This window comes from Plenodomus lingam (assembly GCF_022343315.1).
Source record: "Plenodomus lingam strain CAN1 chromosome Unknown contig_9, whole genome shotgun sequence".
NCBI classification, from domain to species: Eukaryota; Fungi; Ascomycota; class Dothideomycetes; order Pleosporales; family Leptosphaeriaceae; genus Plenodomus; species Plenodomus lingam.
Genome location: NW_027093973.1, coordinates 396,487 through 413,275, shown reverse-complemented (window position 1 = coordinate 413,275; position 16,789 = coordinate 396,487). Strand labels below are relative to the sequence as shown.

Genomic DNA, 16,789 nt, shown 5'->3' with positions numbered 1-16,789 from the left:
TTCTTCCAACGAAGATTGAGGGGTTTTGATACCATGAACTGCAGAAGACTAGCATGCTTGATACGAGTTTGATACCGCATTACCTGTATAATAATCGTTCATAAAACTCAAATACATGCGGATATACACATGGATTACCGTCAGCGGGGCGGCCAGGCGGGCTTCTCGAGTAAGGCCCCAGAGGCCTGATCGACGACTACGGTGCTGGTAGGGTGGGTTCGGCCGCCATAATGAGCACTTTGCATGAATTTAGGACTCCTATCAATAGTTTCGACTTGATAGTAGACGGCGACCGACTAAGTGGCGAGCTGCTTAGTGACCAAAGTCGACATGCGGACTCGCAAAGGCAGCATTTTGGTGCAATATGTGCACGTTCGCAGTCACTCCTTAGAGACCAGGGTTCAACATACTGACAAACCTCCGGAAGGATTTCGCTTCATGGAAAATGAACGCATCATTTGTCAATCTCACGGACCGATAACAGCTTGCACCTAGGTATTGGAGGAATGGAGCGGATCCTCGACGACAGCTTCATGCGGCACAGGATTTGAATTCAATCAACTCTCGAACTTACATGCGATCTATGATGGGTGTCCTCGGCACTGTCAAGCCGTTGCTGTCGGAGGCGCATGCCTCCAAGGGGCTAACAAAGATTGGCAGCGAATAGGTTGCCCCTACAGGATGTCAGCGAGACCTAAGCGGCCCTCGTCATCAGTCTTACAGTCCAAGTGCTATAACTCAAAGGGCAAGTGTTAGAGTCCAAAGTCTTGCGCACCGCACGGCGCATCTGAGCGGCGGCGGTGGTGGTGGTGGTGGTGGTGGCGGTGAGATGGTCGATAAGTCAGGCAAGTGGTGATGCGCAAGCAAGCGGCAAATGCACCAGGCCCTTGCAACGTGAAGGGCTTATTTGGCTAATTAGCGGTCTTTTGGCCAACACATCATCGACGTTGGCTACTAATCTTTGCCCGTTTTAACGCAATTAAGCGCCCATTCGTGCCCTCCGTCAATCAGCATATGGTCCACACGCGGCACTTTTTGCGTCCTCCACTGCACGACTATGGCACAGTTCACCTGGACGCTCGCCGAATAAGACAACAGACGCACACGGCTTGCGATAATTTGTCGTACCGTACCGGTACTACGCCATGGAGTCACACCCTTGCTATTGATACCCTTGCTAACGAGATCCTATGGCGGCGCCGCCAGCACAGACGACTTGACCTCTTTCACATTGCAGCGACGAGAGATTATCCAGCTGCGTCTATGTAGCCTCGTCTGGCAAGGCTCTCGGACTGGGGAGCAGACTTCAAGGTCCGGCTGACAGAAGGGAATGGAAGTCGTCATCAGACCAAGCAGATCTGCTCGAACATACTTGCATGGACCGGCTACCATGGCACAGCAATACCTACCTAGAGAAGTGTCATGACCGCAGGGCTGGATCAACGCTCTTGGCCTATGGCCATGATCTTCGCCGCTGCGGGACCGCAACCACCCAGCGGACTGTTCTAGCTATATTGTACAAGTACTGTATTCTGGCCAGCGACTCGGCCGGGCACAACCGTAGGAAGGTCGCTCATTACTGACCGTTGCGCGGCTCAAGCGTAACAGCATGCCGGCCGGGGTGACAGGCCGCCAAACCGTGCAGAGACAGTAGGGTGAACGCTCGGGGCGCTAACGTGCAGGCCTGACAGCCCATGCGCAGCACAAATCCTTCGAACCCCGTCAAACCGGGGGGAGGATAGGGTCGACTCACTAGATTCTGGAGATTGCCTTCGTAGGCGGCCGCCATGCCATGGTCGTCTTGTTAAATGTCTGCGGCGCTGCCCTAAGGCCCTGCCATCCACCCGTTCTGAGCATCACTGTGTGCCGCGTCCACCTTCCAACTACCGCCGTTTCCCATGATTGTTGGCTACATCGGGTTCCAGAGGCGCAGCAACCTAAAGTCTGTCCATACCTAACCGGTAAAGCTCTCTGCAATGGCACTCTTACTTGAAAGTGTTCTTCCTTCGTCACATCCTGTCCAGTCTCGGCCAGCCTCACGTTCGCCTCCCTATACCACTTACGACTACCCCGCGCCATATCCATCTCCAGCCTTGATGTCTCCTCAATCGCTTCACTCATACATGTCACGTCTACCGGAGAGTCCACTTCCTTCACAAGAGATTAACCATCTACCGGCATCGGGCTGGTACGGCCCCTCAATTTCGGCCCCAAATTACCATAGCGAGGTTCGTAATTCTTCATATCACAAGATCGACTCCTCACAAACGTTTGTCCAGACCAGCTACACTACATATGCCCAATACATGGCCCCGCAAACATCTCCCACGACTGTACTACCGTCAGCCCCTTCTTATGGATATCCAGCGAAACGTTTAGGTTCCAGCAGACGGAGTGATCAATCAGGTCAACCAGGTACAGCGACTTCGCCAAGTTCAGCCTACTCTACAGACTCCGCGGTACCTGACTCTGCACGACCTTCAGAGGAACCCCAGCGAGACCGCAATAGTGTAGCTCAACAGCCAACGACTCGCCTGAGAGCTCAGTCTCACCTCATGGACCGACCCCACAACATCACTAACTCACTACATCGCGATCCCATCGAGAGCCCATGGTCTACAAATCCCCTGGGCATACATTCTCCACACAATTCATACTATTCAAGCTTTCCCACCATGTCTCGTAGTCCTCGCCTTAGCGAGCCGCTCCTGGAGCTTCCGTCTAACCATTTGACTTCACCCCAATATCGGCGTACCTACACACCGATAGCTCCCCTACCCACCGAGGCACCGAGATCGGACGGGGTAAAGCGATCTCGAGAGGACGAAGAGGAGACTCCAGATGAGTCCAAGCGAAGGAAACGATCAGATTCGACTACCTCTGCGCAATTTGAGCTAAGTGATGAAGACAAACTCCTTTTGCAACTCAAAGAGGAGGAGTGCATGCCTTGGAAAGATATCGCAGCTCGGTTCCAATCTGATCTAGGCAAAACCTATCAGATCCCAGCCCTTCAGATGCGCCTCAAGCGTCTGAAGGAGCGAATGCGTGTATGGACCGAAACGGACGTAAAGGCATTGCGCATGGCTCACGAGTACTGGGTGCAATCGAAGTTCGACATCATAGCTCAAAAAGTAAGTATAATGCATTTCAAATCTCAGTGATGCTCAAGACTAACAAGCCTAGATGCTAGAATTTGGGGCACAGGAGAGATGGACAGCTCGCCAGTGTGCAAGGAAATGGACGACGGAGCTCGAACCCGCAACCTATGCGAATTTCGATCAGCAAGTTCAGCAAGGTTTCGCGCCCTACACTATGAGTCCGGTGGAGCCACCAACTACCTATCTTCCATTTTTACACGTATGAAGCGTGGCCCTGTTTTCACATTGGATACTTCGACCCAAATGCCATTGACATCAATCGCATCTCGATTCCGGCAGGAGCAGGCCTGTGTATGATCAAGGCGGCGCGGACAGGTCGTGAACGGTCAAGCTGCGGGATACATGGCAAATCATGCCACGTGCCAACTTTGGTGGGACTTTCTTCACTCGATACCCTTGCTTGAGATCATGTTTCAGATTTGAAAATCTTCTGCAAGCTTGTTTACTCCTTTTCTTCTTTCCCTTTGATGAAGGCCAGCTTGGGTGACACGTTCACGTCCCTATCATTAGACGACCGACCACTGGGACATGACACAACAAATGTAAAAAATGACTCCACCTACTTTACCTCTCTGCGCCTTTGCGTTACTCTATTTTGGCTCAAGCGTCTCTTGAAGTGGGGCCATGGCCAGCGAGCTCACACTATGTGGCCTGTGGTTGCCTGCGCCGCAATATGCAAGTCACCACGCCGCAATCAACAGTATATCGGTTTTCCGCCGTTTCAGAGGCCCCGCCGTGCTTTGTTCTCCTCAAGGCGCAAGAATACTGTGCCAAGTTAGCCGCGCGGCTCACATATTTTTGATGCGCATCTTCGCAACAAGCGACATCATCGCTTCGCCTGCGCGTTCACATGTACCTACTCCAACTTCACTGCCTCTAGTACTGTGACTCCTTGGAAGATTAGGCATATGATGATCCTTCTTTTGACAGGAATGAAGGGGTCATCGAAGCCAATGCGCCACTCATGGTGCACACTTCACCCTCTAGCATCTGTCGATGCTCACTGACATCTCTGGAAACCGCACCGTGCAGGCAGAGTCACACTGTGTCTGACAAGAAGCGCCACAAGGGGCATCCGCCACAAGGCAGATCCCGAGATCTACCATGCATTGCAAACCGCAATGGCCTACTAAGCCCACTTGCACCAACAATCAAATCAAACTGTCCCACAACCGCCTCAAAGTGCCACTCTGCTGCCTTACATTTCGCAACGGCTCCCGTGTCACTATCCCCCGCGAAGCAGTCGACTATCCAGATCACCAAGTGGTCACAATACCTCCCAAGGCTTAAACCCAAAAGCAAAACCCCGCAAAATCTCACCTCAGGAAGGGGCGTTGCCCGCGCCTTGGATTGGCCCCCAACTATCTGCAGCGTTGCAGCGTCACGAGACCACAATTGTGACTCCAGTTCCCGGGTTCCCGTTTTTGCTGACCGTTCATGTTTGGGGCGTGTGGGATAGGAGTTCGCTAAGAGCAGGTGCGGGTGATTTTTACGTTATATGCTTATCTGCTAGATCATGTGAGATTCTTAGACCTTGCGAAGATCCCCTACGAGGCGGCAGACTTGCACGACGGTATGATGTCACTTTACGAGCCTTGGAACGGGCATAGGTATTAGGGGAACTCTGACATTGGATATTATCCTTTTTTCATGCTGACCGGCGGAAGGATTGTGAATCTGTGGCGCTCAAAGTAAGGGCAAGAGGAAGGAGAGGTGACTGTTCGATCAGCAATGAGATGCTGGTGTTGTAGAAGGTCTAGACTCCCAGGAGGGCGGGTTGGTAGTGCTGGGTATGAATTATGTACCAGTCCTGCGCGTTGTTTTCACAGAACGTACCTTGACTAGAAAAAATTTGAACGTCTACTTAGGAAATGATGCTTCGGCATCAGTTTCAAAGTCATTTTCGCATTTGCTACTTTCAGTGAGCACAAGACCAATGTTGAACCCCTTCACACATCCTTGCAGCATTCACACGACCGCGCATCGCTTCGGCGGATGCTGAAACACTTTCACACCGCATGTCCTCATCACTAGGCCATGGTTATTACATGGACTTCTCATAGGTAGATAGATCTGGGACTTTACCTCAGAGCAATGTCGATGTCGTGTCCAAAAAGAGCATGGGCATACCATAGGGCTCATCCATCCGCGGGGCCTCACAAGCGATGGAAAGCTCACAAGTATGTGATCTATATCGAGACCTTTCTCCTGTTCTGATCGGAAGAGATGTTCCGCTACCCAGTGAGGAACAAGAAGATGATGGTTCAATGAGCCTAAGGATCAGCAGGTTGCAAAATCAGATCATGATACGTTCCATGCCGATCTCACTGGCATGGCGAAAGTCCAGACCACGTAGCAAAGCCGTACTGAGACCGGCAAATTACCAAAAAGCAAATCGATTTCTCTTAGTAGTCTTTTCGAGTTTATATGTCCACGTTTTGCGGTATTCGGTTCGCTTCAAAGTCTTCGAAGGCTTGTTCAGTGCTGAGAAGATGTGTCACAAGCACTAGTAAGCTTACGAATGCTTGTGATATGGTGCCGGCCCCCGAAGAGGACCGGGTGACCTCTTGGAAGCACTCTTTTCGGACCGTTCGGACCTTTGGTGACTTATCGGACTGAAGTCTGGATGGGAATTTCACAAGGGCAGGTACCGGTAGATAGGCCAGCGTCAAACATTCTCCAATAGTGGATTGTAAGGTAGATCATATGGCATATGTCCTCTTGAAAGCTGTAGTCAGCTGTTTGGGCCATTTATCCCTCATTCAAGGATTTCCAAGTCGATGATGCGCTCTCCACGCATGGCATGCACTGCATATTCAGTACCTGGATTTTCGCTAGTGGCTAGACGCAGCTTGGTAAGGTGTTGACGGGCGTCCTCCGACATTTGGATTGTTTTTCCGACAGGAGAAGCCAATGATAGTTTCGAAAGGCAATTTCCGAATCTTCTTATATGCCCGTCAATGCAGTATCATTGGCTGGTTCTTTGATCCGCCCTAGCATGGTCGATCGGAGTGCTAAGCCGACGTCTTCGATGTGAAGGATCCACGTCTCCTTTGCTGTCGGCAGAACCTGGATCGGAGGGGAACACAGTCATCAATGATCATGAACTACAAAGTCTTTTCTTCCTACTAAAGTAAGTAAAAGCTATAGCCCTGGTGTAGCCGGGATGATGTTTCAAAATCTGCACTCTCTTTTGAGTATGTAAAGTGTTTCCTGTTTAAGGCACATGTGATCCTAGAGAACAACCTAGGGATTAATACTGATAATATTGTTGAATTGCACATCTTCATCCAGGCCCTGATTGGCAAAGTAAAAACTGGAGCAGACCTCGGGAAAACCAGCTGCAAGCCTATGTCAGCCTGCAGACCCCATAGCTTACTGCGGTGTAACTAGTCAAAGACGTGAACTACAATAACTGGGCCAATGAATTGCGCTATCAGCCGTAGTACAAATCTACCTATTTGTATGCCATAGAGATCAAGTTGAGATTGCGTACCTTCCACGCGTTTTGGCAATTGGCATAGCACAGGTGGCTGGAGATGTCATCGGCCAGCATCGACAATATCTGCACTCCTCAGGGGTGGAATCTTAGAGTCCCGCGTGCCAGTCTATCGGTTTACTTGCGATGCATGATTGAAGAGCATCGAACCGTGCGGTCGGCCTACATGGGGCTTTATGATGTTTCAAGATCGGAGTTCTCGAATAGTAAACGTGCAGTGCATTTATCCAGAAAGCACTGAACGCGGAGTGGCCCCACCATATGCCTCTGTGGTTCGATGTTCCACGCTTCTATTGCGGTTCTAGTGCTGACAAGCCCGTGCCATTGGGATCCATGCAGGTGAAGTCTGCGAGGGCACCTAGCGAACGTATGGGCGAATCATGAGGTCAAGACTAGGTAGGTATGCTTGCATCGATCAAGCAAGTGCTGAGAAGAAGAATCAAAAGGTGAAGACTACTTGTACTGTTATGGCACTGTTATGACATCCCTGTATAGGGTAAGCGCGAATAGTTTATCCGGCGAGCACGTTCAGTAATTTGGTGTAATCCCAGAGATCAGCAGATTTGACACTAATTTACCCCTTTGGGATGTCCAGCCATATTTGAAAAAAAAAAGCAGGCTGATACAACTGTATTCACGTCACGCGCGATCCGCTTCGAAAGGTGGCAATTGCCCATTCAGCTGAATAGCACTGGCGTAGCTCTAGCGACATTTCAATTTGCGAAAGGGAGTCATGGTGAACGATCGGTGGTGCGAGATTCCGAGCAATATCCCGGCGAAAGTTTTCTTGGCATTTTAATAGGCGGGGATCTTGTTTAGCCTGGATGGCTGGGTTTTGGTATGGGAATGATGATAAACATGAGGACGCACGTCAGGTGTTGTGTACAGAGTGAATGAATGAATGAATGAATGATAATGTCCCGACTAGCTTCATTGGGTAAGTAGCTTCTCGTGCCTTACCGGTATGGTAGTCATCCGTGTCTCCACACCGGCCGGCGGCTTAACTCCGCGCGCAGACGCGGCTACCAGATCAACCTTCAGCGGCTGTCCTTCGAACTTGGAAGTATAACTCAATGCGAACAATACTCGGGAGATTAACGAAGCTTCGTTCACAACTTCCATCCCCTAGTCCCCCTCGACCCTTCCACACGTCATCATCGATCATGGCCAAGCTTACGATCGACTCCAAATACCGCATGCCCTCCGGGTATGAGATACCCGTCCTTGGATACGGTGTGTATCAGACACCTGCAGATATAGCGAGAGAGGTTGTTTCTCATGCGATCAATCATGGCTACCGTCATGTGGATTCGGCTGTGGCTTATCGAAATGAAGGACCCTCCGCAGAAGGCATGAAAGTGTCCAAAGTGCCGCGAGAAGAACTGTTTTTCACCACTAAAATCCCACCAAAAGACATGCGATACGAGACTGCAAAGGAACACATCGATAACACACTGAAAATCACAGGCTTTAGCTACGTTGATCTATACCTGCTGCACAGCCCGTACGGTGGCAAGGAAAACCGCCTTGGTGCTTGGAAGGCTCTCGTAGAGGGTGTAGAAGCTGGCAAGATCCGATCAATTGGTGTTTCAAACTATGGTGTACACCATCTAGAGGAGCTCGAGGCGTGGATCAAGGAGACGGATGCAAAAGAACACAAGGGCAAAGGAGGTGTGATCAGCATCAATCAGATCGAGCTACATCCTTGGCTTGCAAGACCAGATATCGTTGACTGGTGTAAGCAAAGAGGTGTACTCTGTGAGGCATACTGTCCTATTGTCAGAGCAACTAAGAACGATGATCCGTTGCTGGCACCTCTGGTGAAGAAGTACAATAAGACACCCGCGCAGATACTAATCCGCTGGAGTTTACAAATGGTAGGCATAGCAACGGCTCTGATATCAATTTTCTACTCACACTCACATTTAGGGGTTCATCCCATTACCCAAGTCGGTCACCAAATCTCGCATTGAGCAGAATGCACAAGTCTTCGACTTTGAGCTGGCGGAGGAAGATATGAAGAGTCTCAACACCGGAGTTTATGAGCCTTGTGCCTGGGATCCTACTGTCAGTCATGATTAATTAGCACCTTTGGAAGGCAATTGAACCTCTATTTTCGAAAAAACTTTTCCAGGCAATTTAACACTGAAGATCATTATCTTGACCAAAGACCGTCTTGCGTCCTGCCTAGGGGGAAAGTCGCCACAGAAATGGTTAGCAGTTTAGTTGCATGGTCACGTACGTCAGGTAGCGCACGTACAGCACAGCTCGTGTCTGGACGTCTGTCTAACTGTGATACGGCGTGGGCGTGATCTGACAGGCTGTTTGCCTGCTACACTCTGTATCACGACTAGCTTTGGACAGACAAATAGCAGCCTTCACAAACGCCTACCAGTAGCTGCACCACAGGTTCATATCTTCCCAATGATGTTGTGCCTGCCCGACTTAAGACACTATTACATTGTATACTAGGGTTAGTTCTGTTTCTTTTCTTTTGCACCATTATTTGTTCATCTTAATATAAAAAGTTTGTCACGATGTCTCTTATTCCTGGCCAAGGTACCTACGGAACTATCTCGAGATCGAACTCGACCTCTTCGGGCGGACACATCAGCAGCCATTCTAGCGAAAGCCCTGGACTGCTCTCTCCAAATCAATTGCACCGCATTTCTCCAGGACATGATCAGGACGCAACCGCCGTCATAAATCACGCTGAAAACGATGTTGAAACAACACCTTCAACTTCTCTTGCGCTATCGAAGCCGAGCAGCGTACGCGATGCAAAAGATGCGCGGTCTATATTCTCCCATCATGCAAGCCGTTGGAAATGTGTGGGGATGATCATAAGCTCCTGTTTGCGGGTCAGTGTACTTATAAATGTAGGTGAACGCTTTTGACTTTGCTCAGCTCTGCTTTCAGCTCTTGGGCATTACCTTCGTGCCCGAAGCCTGGACGGCACGCCCACTGATACCAGCAATCTTAGACGATCCCAAGTCTCTGCCGTCTCGATCCTCTTGAAAGTCATAGGTCCGTATAATCCTCCGAATTATAGTGGTAAATTTCATATTTACATATGCCATGTCATTGCTGAAAATAATTGGTATGTAGATCTTCTGAAAGGAACCGTCTTTCAGACAGCTCGGTTCCAGCAGGAGTTCGAAAATTTCGCCACCAAGACCCATTTTAGCCTCGGGACCGATTTGAGTATCACAGAAGACTTCCTTAACAACGTCCTAACAAATATCACCCTCTCCGCCCTTTCCTTGGAACATGCTGGGACATGGTACCTGTAACCACCACCACCACCACCTACCACACCACGTACTCATTCGCCAACCCATTGAACCTTATCCTTCCATACTCCATCTGCCTCGCAGCCACTACTATATTTGCTGTTATCGCCATCTGTTGACGATAGCAGAACGGTATACCTATAGCTAATAGCGACTAAGGGCAATATAGTAATAGAGAGGTTAGTAATGCAGGAACAACTATTAGCAATAGGCAAAATATCAGAGGAGCTAAAGAGCTTAAAGATTCGCTATGGCGAGTTAGTTAATAAAGATATACTGGGGATTGAGGGGAGAAAATTAAGGTTTAGTATTGTGGAGGAGACGTTAAGCTTGAGAAAGCGGAAACGAAGGCTGAAACGATTACGGGCCTGCTATGCAAACATTGTAAATTTCAAGACAATGACAGTTCTTGAAAGGCTAGCTTTAGCTCATTGTTCTACTGCATTGCCCGGGGTGTCATCGATGCCAGTTTTTCTAGAGCAAGAAGTACCCATGCCACAAGAAAACTGCTTAGGTGGATGGGGACAGGTTGCGAATTGGAATTCAGGGCACAATTTTGCTTTACCGTACAGGGCGTTGAAACAGTAGTAATGAGGTTTACCACAAAAAACATTTACGATGTATGCATTAGAACACATATACACTTCCTAAGTCTCTTGTTACATAGGCATTTACACACAATCTCTTTCAAGACGAGAAACTTATAGGAAGATTTTTTACTTAGTAGCTTTTTTTTTACAATTATAGGCTTATGTTGTTCATTTGGTCAAAAGATAGCTACATGGCCATACAAAATCTTTGTGTTAATGAGACTCTAAACGAGAGGCTGAAGTTTTTATCACGTGTTGGACAACGGAAGTGCATGCAGGGATGGGCGACTCTCCGCATCATATTACGAGCGGCACAGCTGGCGCACTGACACAATGCCCACGGGTCGGCTGGCATTCCACATCATAAGAGGAGTGCTGATCACGTTACTGTTTACTCCTAGACTTATTTGGACGGCTTAAATGCACGTATTGTTTCACGCGGCATTGTTGCTTACACCTCGATTTCTTTGACATTCGCAGCACCTACGATAGTTTCACGCATACTCCCAACATGACTTTATTTGACGAGATGGCCGAGAGACTTGGGGATGACCAGTGGGACGAGTGGAAAACAAAGGTGCTCGATGCAAAAGAAGAGATTGCCTCCTTCGTCGCTAGTCGTTGGCCAGGAGGTGGAGCTGAAGTCCTAGATTGGTTCCAAGGCTCCTTCAACTTCTGCCTGCAAATCATGTACGATGACGGAACCCCAGATGTTGTGATACGATTTCCAGGCCCTGGACACACGACGTTTCGTGACGAGAAAATACGCAACGAGGTCCAAGTCGTTCAATTCCTCCAGGAGAATACCACGATACCTGTTCCTCGTCTCATCAGCTGGGGCTTAACCGAAGATAGTCCACAACAGCTTGGACCTTTTATGATTTCAGAATTTGTGCAAGGTTCCCACCTTTCTGATATCCTAAAAGATCCTGCTCATCCAAAGTGCCTCTACTTGGACCCAAACATCAACAGGCAAATACTAGATACCGTGTATGCTCAGATCGCTGACATCATGCTGCAACTGTATAGTTTCGACTTCGCTAGCATTGGGGCCATTTCAAAAGAGGCTTCTTCAGGCTCTTGGTCCGTAACAGGAAGGCCGCTGACCTACACCATGAACGAGCTAGCAACTACAGCTTTCTTTCCCGTAGACGAGTTTCCCTCAACGACATTTGCATCCACGGCCGAGTACTTCCGCTGTCTTATGCATGAGCACAAGACCCACCTCTGGACCCAGCGTAACATCTGTGGTAGTCCATCTGAGGCTCGCGATCGATACGTCTCCCGTCTTCTGTATGCAAAGTCATTGGACAAGCACTCTGTTGATGACCGCGGCCCATTTAAACTCTTCTGTGACGACTTCCGACCCCAAAACATCCTCGTGGACCCGGAAACTCTCCGCATCAAGGCCGTGCTTGATCTCGAGTTTACAAACGCCATGCCTAGTCAGTTCGCATCCGACCCGCCGTGGTGGTTACTGCTGGTCGGACCCGATTCATATCTGCTACGAGACCATACCATTGAAAGCTTCGTGGAGGCTTATGAGCCTCGCTTGGAGCACTTCTTGCAAGTCATGGAACGCAGTGAGAAGTCTAGAAATGGTGCAGATAATGCGCAGCGTCTTTCGAGCCTCATGCGTGAGTCGTGGGCAACAAAGCGTTTCTGGTTCGATTACGCGGCTCGAAAGCCATTTGATGTCGAAGTCTTCTTTGACAATTGTTTAAGAGAGAGTGGTACAGGTATTGAGCAATTGGATGAAGATGCGCGTGAAGGCTTAGAGCCCTTCGTTAAGATGAAGATGCAGCAGTTGCAGACATACGATAGCGAATGCTCGAAGATTCTATAAAAGGCTTACCACGACATCAATTTACCCTTGTATTGAGTCTGGACAAGGTGGTCACTACGGTACAAAACCGGTCTACAGTAGCCATATTTATCTAAAGTAGACTAAGAAGCTGTTTAGGTAGAAGAAGTAAACCTAAATAAGGTTTATTATACTATATATTCTATAAAAGTAAACTACTTTTATTTCTACTTCTATTAATCTACTAGTATTAGTAATAACTAGTTTCCTACTAACTATTTAAGTATTTTACCCCTCCTTTCTTTAATCTTCTTTACTACCTCTATTACTACCTCTACTACTACCTCTACCACCACCTCTACTACTACCTCTACTACCTCTACTACCTCCACCACCTCCACCACCTCTATTACTACCTCTACCACCTCTATTACTACCTCTACTACTACCTCTACTACCTCTACCACCTCTACTACCTCTATTACTACCTCTATCACTACCTCTATCACTACCTCTACTACCTCTACTACCTCTACTACTACCTCTATTACCACCTCTACTACTACCTCTACTACCTCTACTACCTCTATTATTACTACTATAGTAAAAAATTTGTTTACTATAGAATAGTACGCTAGGGGTTTACTATATAGGTATAAACTAACCTTATATATACCTATAAATAGGTTTAAAGTAGTAGTTTACTTTTATTATAGGTAGTTTAAATTAAGTATAAAAAGTAGTTTTATATCTATTATATACTATAATACCTAACTAAGACTAAAAGGGGTAGAGAAGATTAGCTTTACGCTATACGTATATATAACATAATAATAAGTTATAATATTTTTACTAATAGGAGGTAGTAATAATAGAGGTAGTAGTAGAGGTAGTAGTAGAGGTAGTAATAAAGGTAGTGATAGAGGTGGTAATAGAGGTGGTAGAGGTGGTAGAGGTAGTAGTAGAGGTAGTAGTAGAGGTGGTGATAGAGGTAGTAGTAGAGGTATTAGAGGTAGTAGAGGTAGTAATAGAGGTGGTAGAGGTAGTAATAGAGGTGGTGGAGGTGGTGGAGGTAGTAGAGGTAGTAGAGGTAGTAGTAGAGGTGGTAGTAGAGGTAGTAGTAGAGGTAGTAATAGAGGTAGTAAAGAAGATTAAAGAAAGGAGGGGTAAAATACTTAAATAGTTAGTAGGAAACTAGTTATTACTAATACTAGTAGATTAATAGAAGTAGAAATAAAAGTAGTTTACTTTTATAGAATATGTAGTATAATAAACCTTATTTAGGTTTACTTCTTTTACCTTAACTACTTCTTAGTCTACTTTAGATAAATATAGCTACTATAAACTAGTTTTATACTATAGTGTACTACTACCTCTATTACTACCTCTATTATTACTACCTCCTATTAGTAAAAATATTATAACTTATTATTATATTATATATACGTATAGCGTAAAGCTAATCTTCTCTACCTCTTTTAGTCTTAGTTAGGTATTATAGTATATAATAGATATAAAACTACTTTTTATACTTAATTTAAACTACCTATAATAAAAGTAAACTACTACTTTAAACCTATTTATAGGTATATATAAGGTTAGTTTATACCTATATAGTAAACCCCTAGCGTACCATTCTATAGTAAACAATTTTTTACTGTAGTGCATTTCGTCGCTTAAACCGATGTTAATCAGCGTTGCTGATAAGTTATGGTGCTTGGCACAGATGATGGCCGTATGTGAAAGAGAGAGGCATTTTAGTTTAGATATCCAAAGAATATCAGAAGTACATGCAGGCAACCGAATCTGGGAAACCGTGGAAGTTCATTAGGAACCTCAGAAGCGGATGGGCCGCTAATGGCTTTTCTAGAATGAGAATCTTGGCCCACCAGCTACAATATAGGCTGTTACGAAGAGATAGATGTTAGCAAGCAGTAGTCTCTGTGTAAGTAGAAGTTACATTAATTAATTCTTACAGCGGCGACTAAATTGAGTACGCTGGTTCAAGCATGAGACGTCTAGATTGTAAGACAAATCATGTCAGCACATTTCCTACCATTACCGGTACTCGCTTCCACGATCTGCTACAAAGAACGGGTCCGCGCCCAATCCATTCAACGCATTGACTTCCTCAAAGCCCGTCGTACCATGCAAAACCTCATAATTAATATAATTCCCACATCCACCCTCCACATTCACGCACTGCTTACTAATCTGCCCCGCAATGCGCTGTCCAACCTCCTGTCCTTCAAACCACGCACCATGCAAAAAGCCAAAGTACTCTGCGCTCTGAGCCTCACCGGCAAAATACAGTCTATCCACGTTCGCGCGCAGGTTCTGGTGCATTTCTAGTGTCGTGCCGGCGGGCCAGTTAGAGTAGGAACCGTAGCTCCAGGGCACCTGGCCCCATCTTGGGTAGTAGAAAGCTGTGGGTTCGGGGACGTTGATGTCGGGAAACATGTTGCGGAGGACGGCCATTGCTTCTGCTTTTGTGGTCTCGTTGTTTTGGGCTTCGACGCGGGCGGATTGCTCGTCGACGAGGGTGGCGAAGAGGATGTTGGAGCCTGGGAGGAAGCCGTCGGTGGAGAGACTCTGCCAGATGGTGTAGTAGCCTCGCGTAGTGGGATCCGCGTAGAGGAAAAATTGCTTGTCGGTGGGCCAGAAAGTTTCATTGAATTGGAAGAACATCTTTGTATACGTGCCCATGCTGAATGTGGCGATGGCATCCTGTTTCCACTCGGGTAAAGCAGGCTCGAATGTGATGGCGTCGTTTTGGAGCACACCGAGTGACACGGTGGAGATTGCATAGTCGGCTTCAATGCAGGAACCGTCTTCGTTGAGGATGGTGACACCGTCATCAGAATAAGTGACGTTTGTGACGATTGTGTTGAGTAATAGTCGAGGATCGTTTGGTTTGAGGAATTTTCTTGCTTGACCACGCAGCCATTCGTTGAATCCTCTCTGATCGGTGCAAAAGTTGCTGAGTTCGGAGAATCCATAGTACGTTAGATTGTGACCAACGATTCCGTATACGAAGCTAGATTCTTCTGGTGTCTGACGACTTCAGTATTTACATATAGTTCATAGCATGTTCACACGAAAGGGCATCATACCTGAGCAGTTTCCCAGTCCCACATCCAGAAATCGACAGCCTTACGCGCAGCATCCCCTTTAGTTCGCCATCCACTCTGCCATAGACCGGCACGGAATGAACGATCCTGCAGGTTCTCTTTCAGGATTCTGCCAGCATTTTTTTCGAAGACAGCCCAATATTCCTCATACTCCTCGATGATGTTGGTGAAGTCGACGGCACCCGTTTCGTTATAAGTTGCAATGGAAGAGTCATCCGAATTTGGAGCTGACAAGTTCACCTGCTTTGAGAATGTCCAGACCGGGTTCTCAGGGCCGTTCAGAGTTTCTCCCAATCCAGAGATCCAGTTGGCGCCCAATTCGATAGTATAAGGGTTGCCGTTGGCATCAGCGCCAAACTTGGTGTTTCGCATGCGACCGCCTATGCCATTGTTATACTCCAGGATTAGGAAATCGGTAACTGATTGGTTCGACAGTGCTTGCTGAATATGATGTTAGCAGCATTTCCATCATGGAGTTTCTAGTCTATAGAAAGTTATGTCATGGGAAAAGGCAATACGCACTGCCGCAGTTATTCCTGCAACACCAGCACCTATTATCGCAACCTTTGTCCTTTGACAAGTACTGTTGTTGTCATGGCTCACGCTCAGCGCGGGTGCTGCAAGGGTCGATAGCGGCAGTAGGCTCACAGCCAGGAAGATAAATCTGCTCAACGCCATCCTGAAGGTGCAGAAATTGATTGATGAAGCAATGGAAAAGCATGATTGAGGATATGCACCTGCGAGGTACTTATGCTTTTCGACCTGCGGTTGCTCCACTGCAGAGCTACCCTGTGCAAGCAACTACAAGAACAACCTTCCCACATCTGCACTGCACTACATTGGGAATGAAACAATGAAACTCGCGTTCCTTGAACAAGCGTAAGTGTAACATGGGTAGCAGTCGCATGGGAATCAAAATACGGCGATCTCCCGGGATCGTACATCCATGTACCCCATAAAAAAAGGAGCGATGGATCTACTGTGTACAGATGGTGGATTACTGGCTCCATACCTGCATATATGCATGTAACCTTGATTTCTGGCTGAGACTATGGTTATAATATAGTCCGTTGATGGGTTGGGTTGGAAGGTAAGGGCAGATCCGTCCATCATTGTCTCTGGACGCGGAAAAAGTCGTATGCATATGCTGGACAAGGAACATTAGTTACCTAAACCCTAAACAGAGCTCTTGATTTAGGCTCTTACAGGTACGGTACCGTAGGTAATCCAGATGCGACATCAGCATCATTCCGATAGACGCGACTGTACACACACACTCTCTTAAGCCATGCCTAGTCTCGCCGGGTGTCGTCG

At 47.4% G+C, this 16,789-nt stretch overlaps 7 protein-coding genes across 7 annotated transcripts; 5 read left to right on the top strand and 2 right to left on the bottom strand.

The window, feature by feature from the left end:
* Positions 1–2,123: 2,123 nt before the first annotated feature.
* Positions 2,124–3,363, top strand: IAQ61_010658 (uncharacterized protein; the record flags this gene model as incomplete). Its single annotated transcript, XM_066098874.1, has 3 exons — positions 2,124–2,228; positions 2,280–3,131; positions 3,184–3,363. The coding sequence occupies 3 exons, from the start codon at positions 2,124–2,126 to the stop codon at positions 3,361–3,363; spliced, it is 1,137 nt and encodes a 378-aa protein (XP_065951032.1).
* Positions 3,364–3,933: 570 nt separating this feature from the next.
* IAQ61_010657 (uncharacterized protein) lies at positions 3,934–4,617 on the top strand (the record flags this gene model as incomplete). Its single annotated transcript, XM_003834613.2, has 2 exons — positions 3,934–4,010; positions 4,063–4,617. The coding sequence occupies exons 1-2, from the start codon at positions 3,960–3,962 to the stop codon at positions 4,615–4,617; spliced, it is 606 nt and encodes a 201-aa protein (XP_003834661.1). The 5' UTR covers positions 3,934–3,959.
* Positions 4,618–7,559: 2,942 nt separating this feature from the next.
* Positions 7,560–8,797, top strand: IAQ61_010656 (uncharacterized protein). Its single transcript, XM_003834612.2, has 2 exons — positions 7,560–8,534; positions 8,587–8,797. The coding sequence occupies exons 1-2, from the start codon at positions 7,731–7,733 to the stop codon at positions 8,737–8,739; spliced, it is 957 nt and encodes a 318-aa protein (XP_003834660.2). The 5' UTR covers positions 7,560–7,730; the 3' UTR covers positions 8,740–8,797.
* Positions 8,798–9,572: 775 nt separating this feature from the next.
* Positions 9,573–9,839, bottom strand: IAQ61_010655 (uncharacterized protein; the record flags this gene model as incomplete). Its single annotated transcript, XM_066098873.1, has 1 exon — positions 9,573–9,839. The coding sequence occupies one exon, from the start codon at positions 9,837–9,839 to the stop codon at positions 9,573–9,575; it is 267 nt and encodes an 88-aa protein (XP_065951031.1).
* A 297-nt stretch (positions 9,840–10,136) lies between these two features.
* On the top strand, positions 10,137–10,538 carry IAQ61_010654 (uncharacterized protein; the record flags this gene model as incomplete). Its single annotated transcript, XM_066098872.1, has 1 exon — positions 10,137–10,538. The coding sequence occupies one exon, from the start codon at positions 10,137–10,139 to the stop codon at positions 10,536–10,538; it is 402 nt and encodes a 133-aa protein (XP_065951030.1).
* A 513-nt stretch (positions 10,539–11,051) lies between these two features.
* IAQ61_010653 (uncharacterized protein) lies at positions 11,052–12,386 on the top strand (the record flags this gene model as incomplete). The annotated part of the gene is made up of 1 exon (XM_003834610.1): positions 11,052–12,386. One exon carries the CDS (start codon positions 11,052–11,054, stop codon positions 12,384–12,386), a length of 1,335 nt encoding a protein of 444 aa, XP_003834658.1.
* A 2,016-nt stretch (positions 12,387–14,402) lies between these two features.
* Positions 14,403–16,153, bottom strand: IAQ61_010652 (uncharacterized protein; the record flags this gene model as incomplete). The annotated part of the gene is made up of 3 exons (XM_066098871.1): positions 14,403–15,398; positions 15,458–15,912; positions 15,994–16,153. The coding sequence occupies 3 exons, from the start codon at positions 16,151–16,153 to the stop codon at positions 14,403–14,405; spliced, it is 1,611 nt and encodes a 536-aa protein (XP_065951029.1).
* Positions 16,154–16,789: the final 636 nt, after the last annotated feature.

Excerpts from the sequence above, each read along its gene's own strand:
- IAQ61_010656 (XM_003834612.2), top strand. The coding sequence starts at position 7,731 with ATGCGAACAATACTCGGGAGATTAACGAAGCTTCGTTCACAACTTCCA. Across the intron at positions 8,535-8,586 it reads TCCGCTGGAGTTTACAAATG|GGGTTCATCCCATTACCCAA; the intron begins GTAGGCATAGCA and ends ACTCACATTTAG.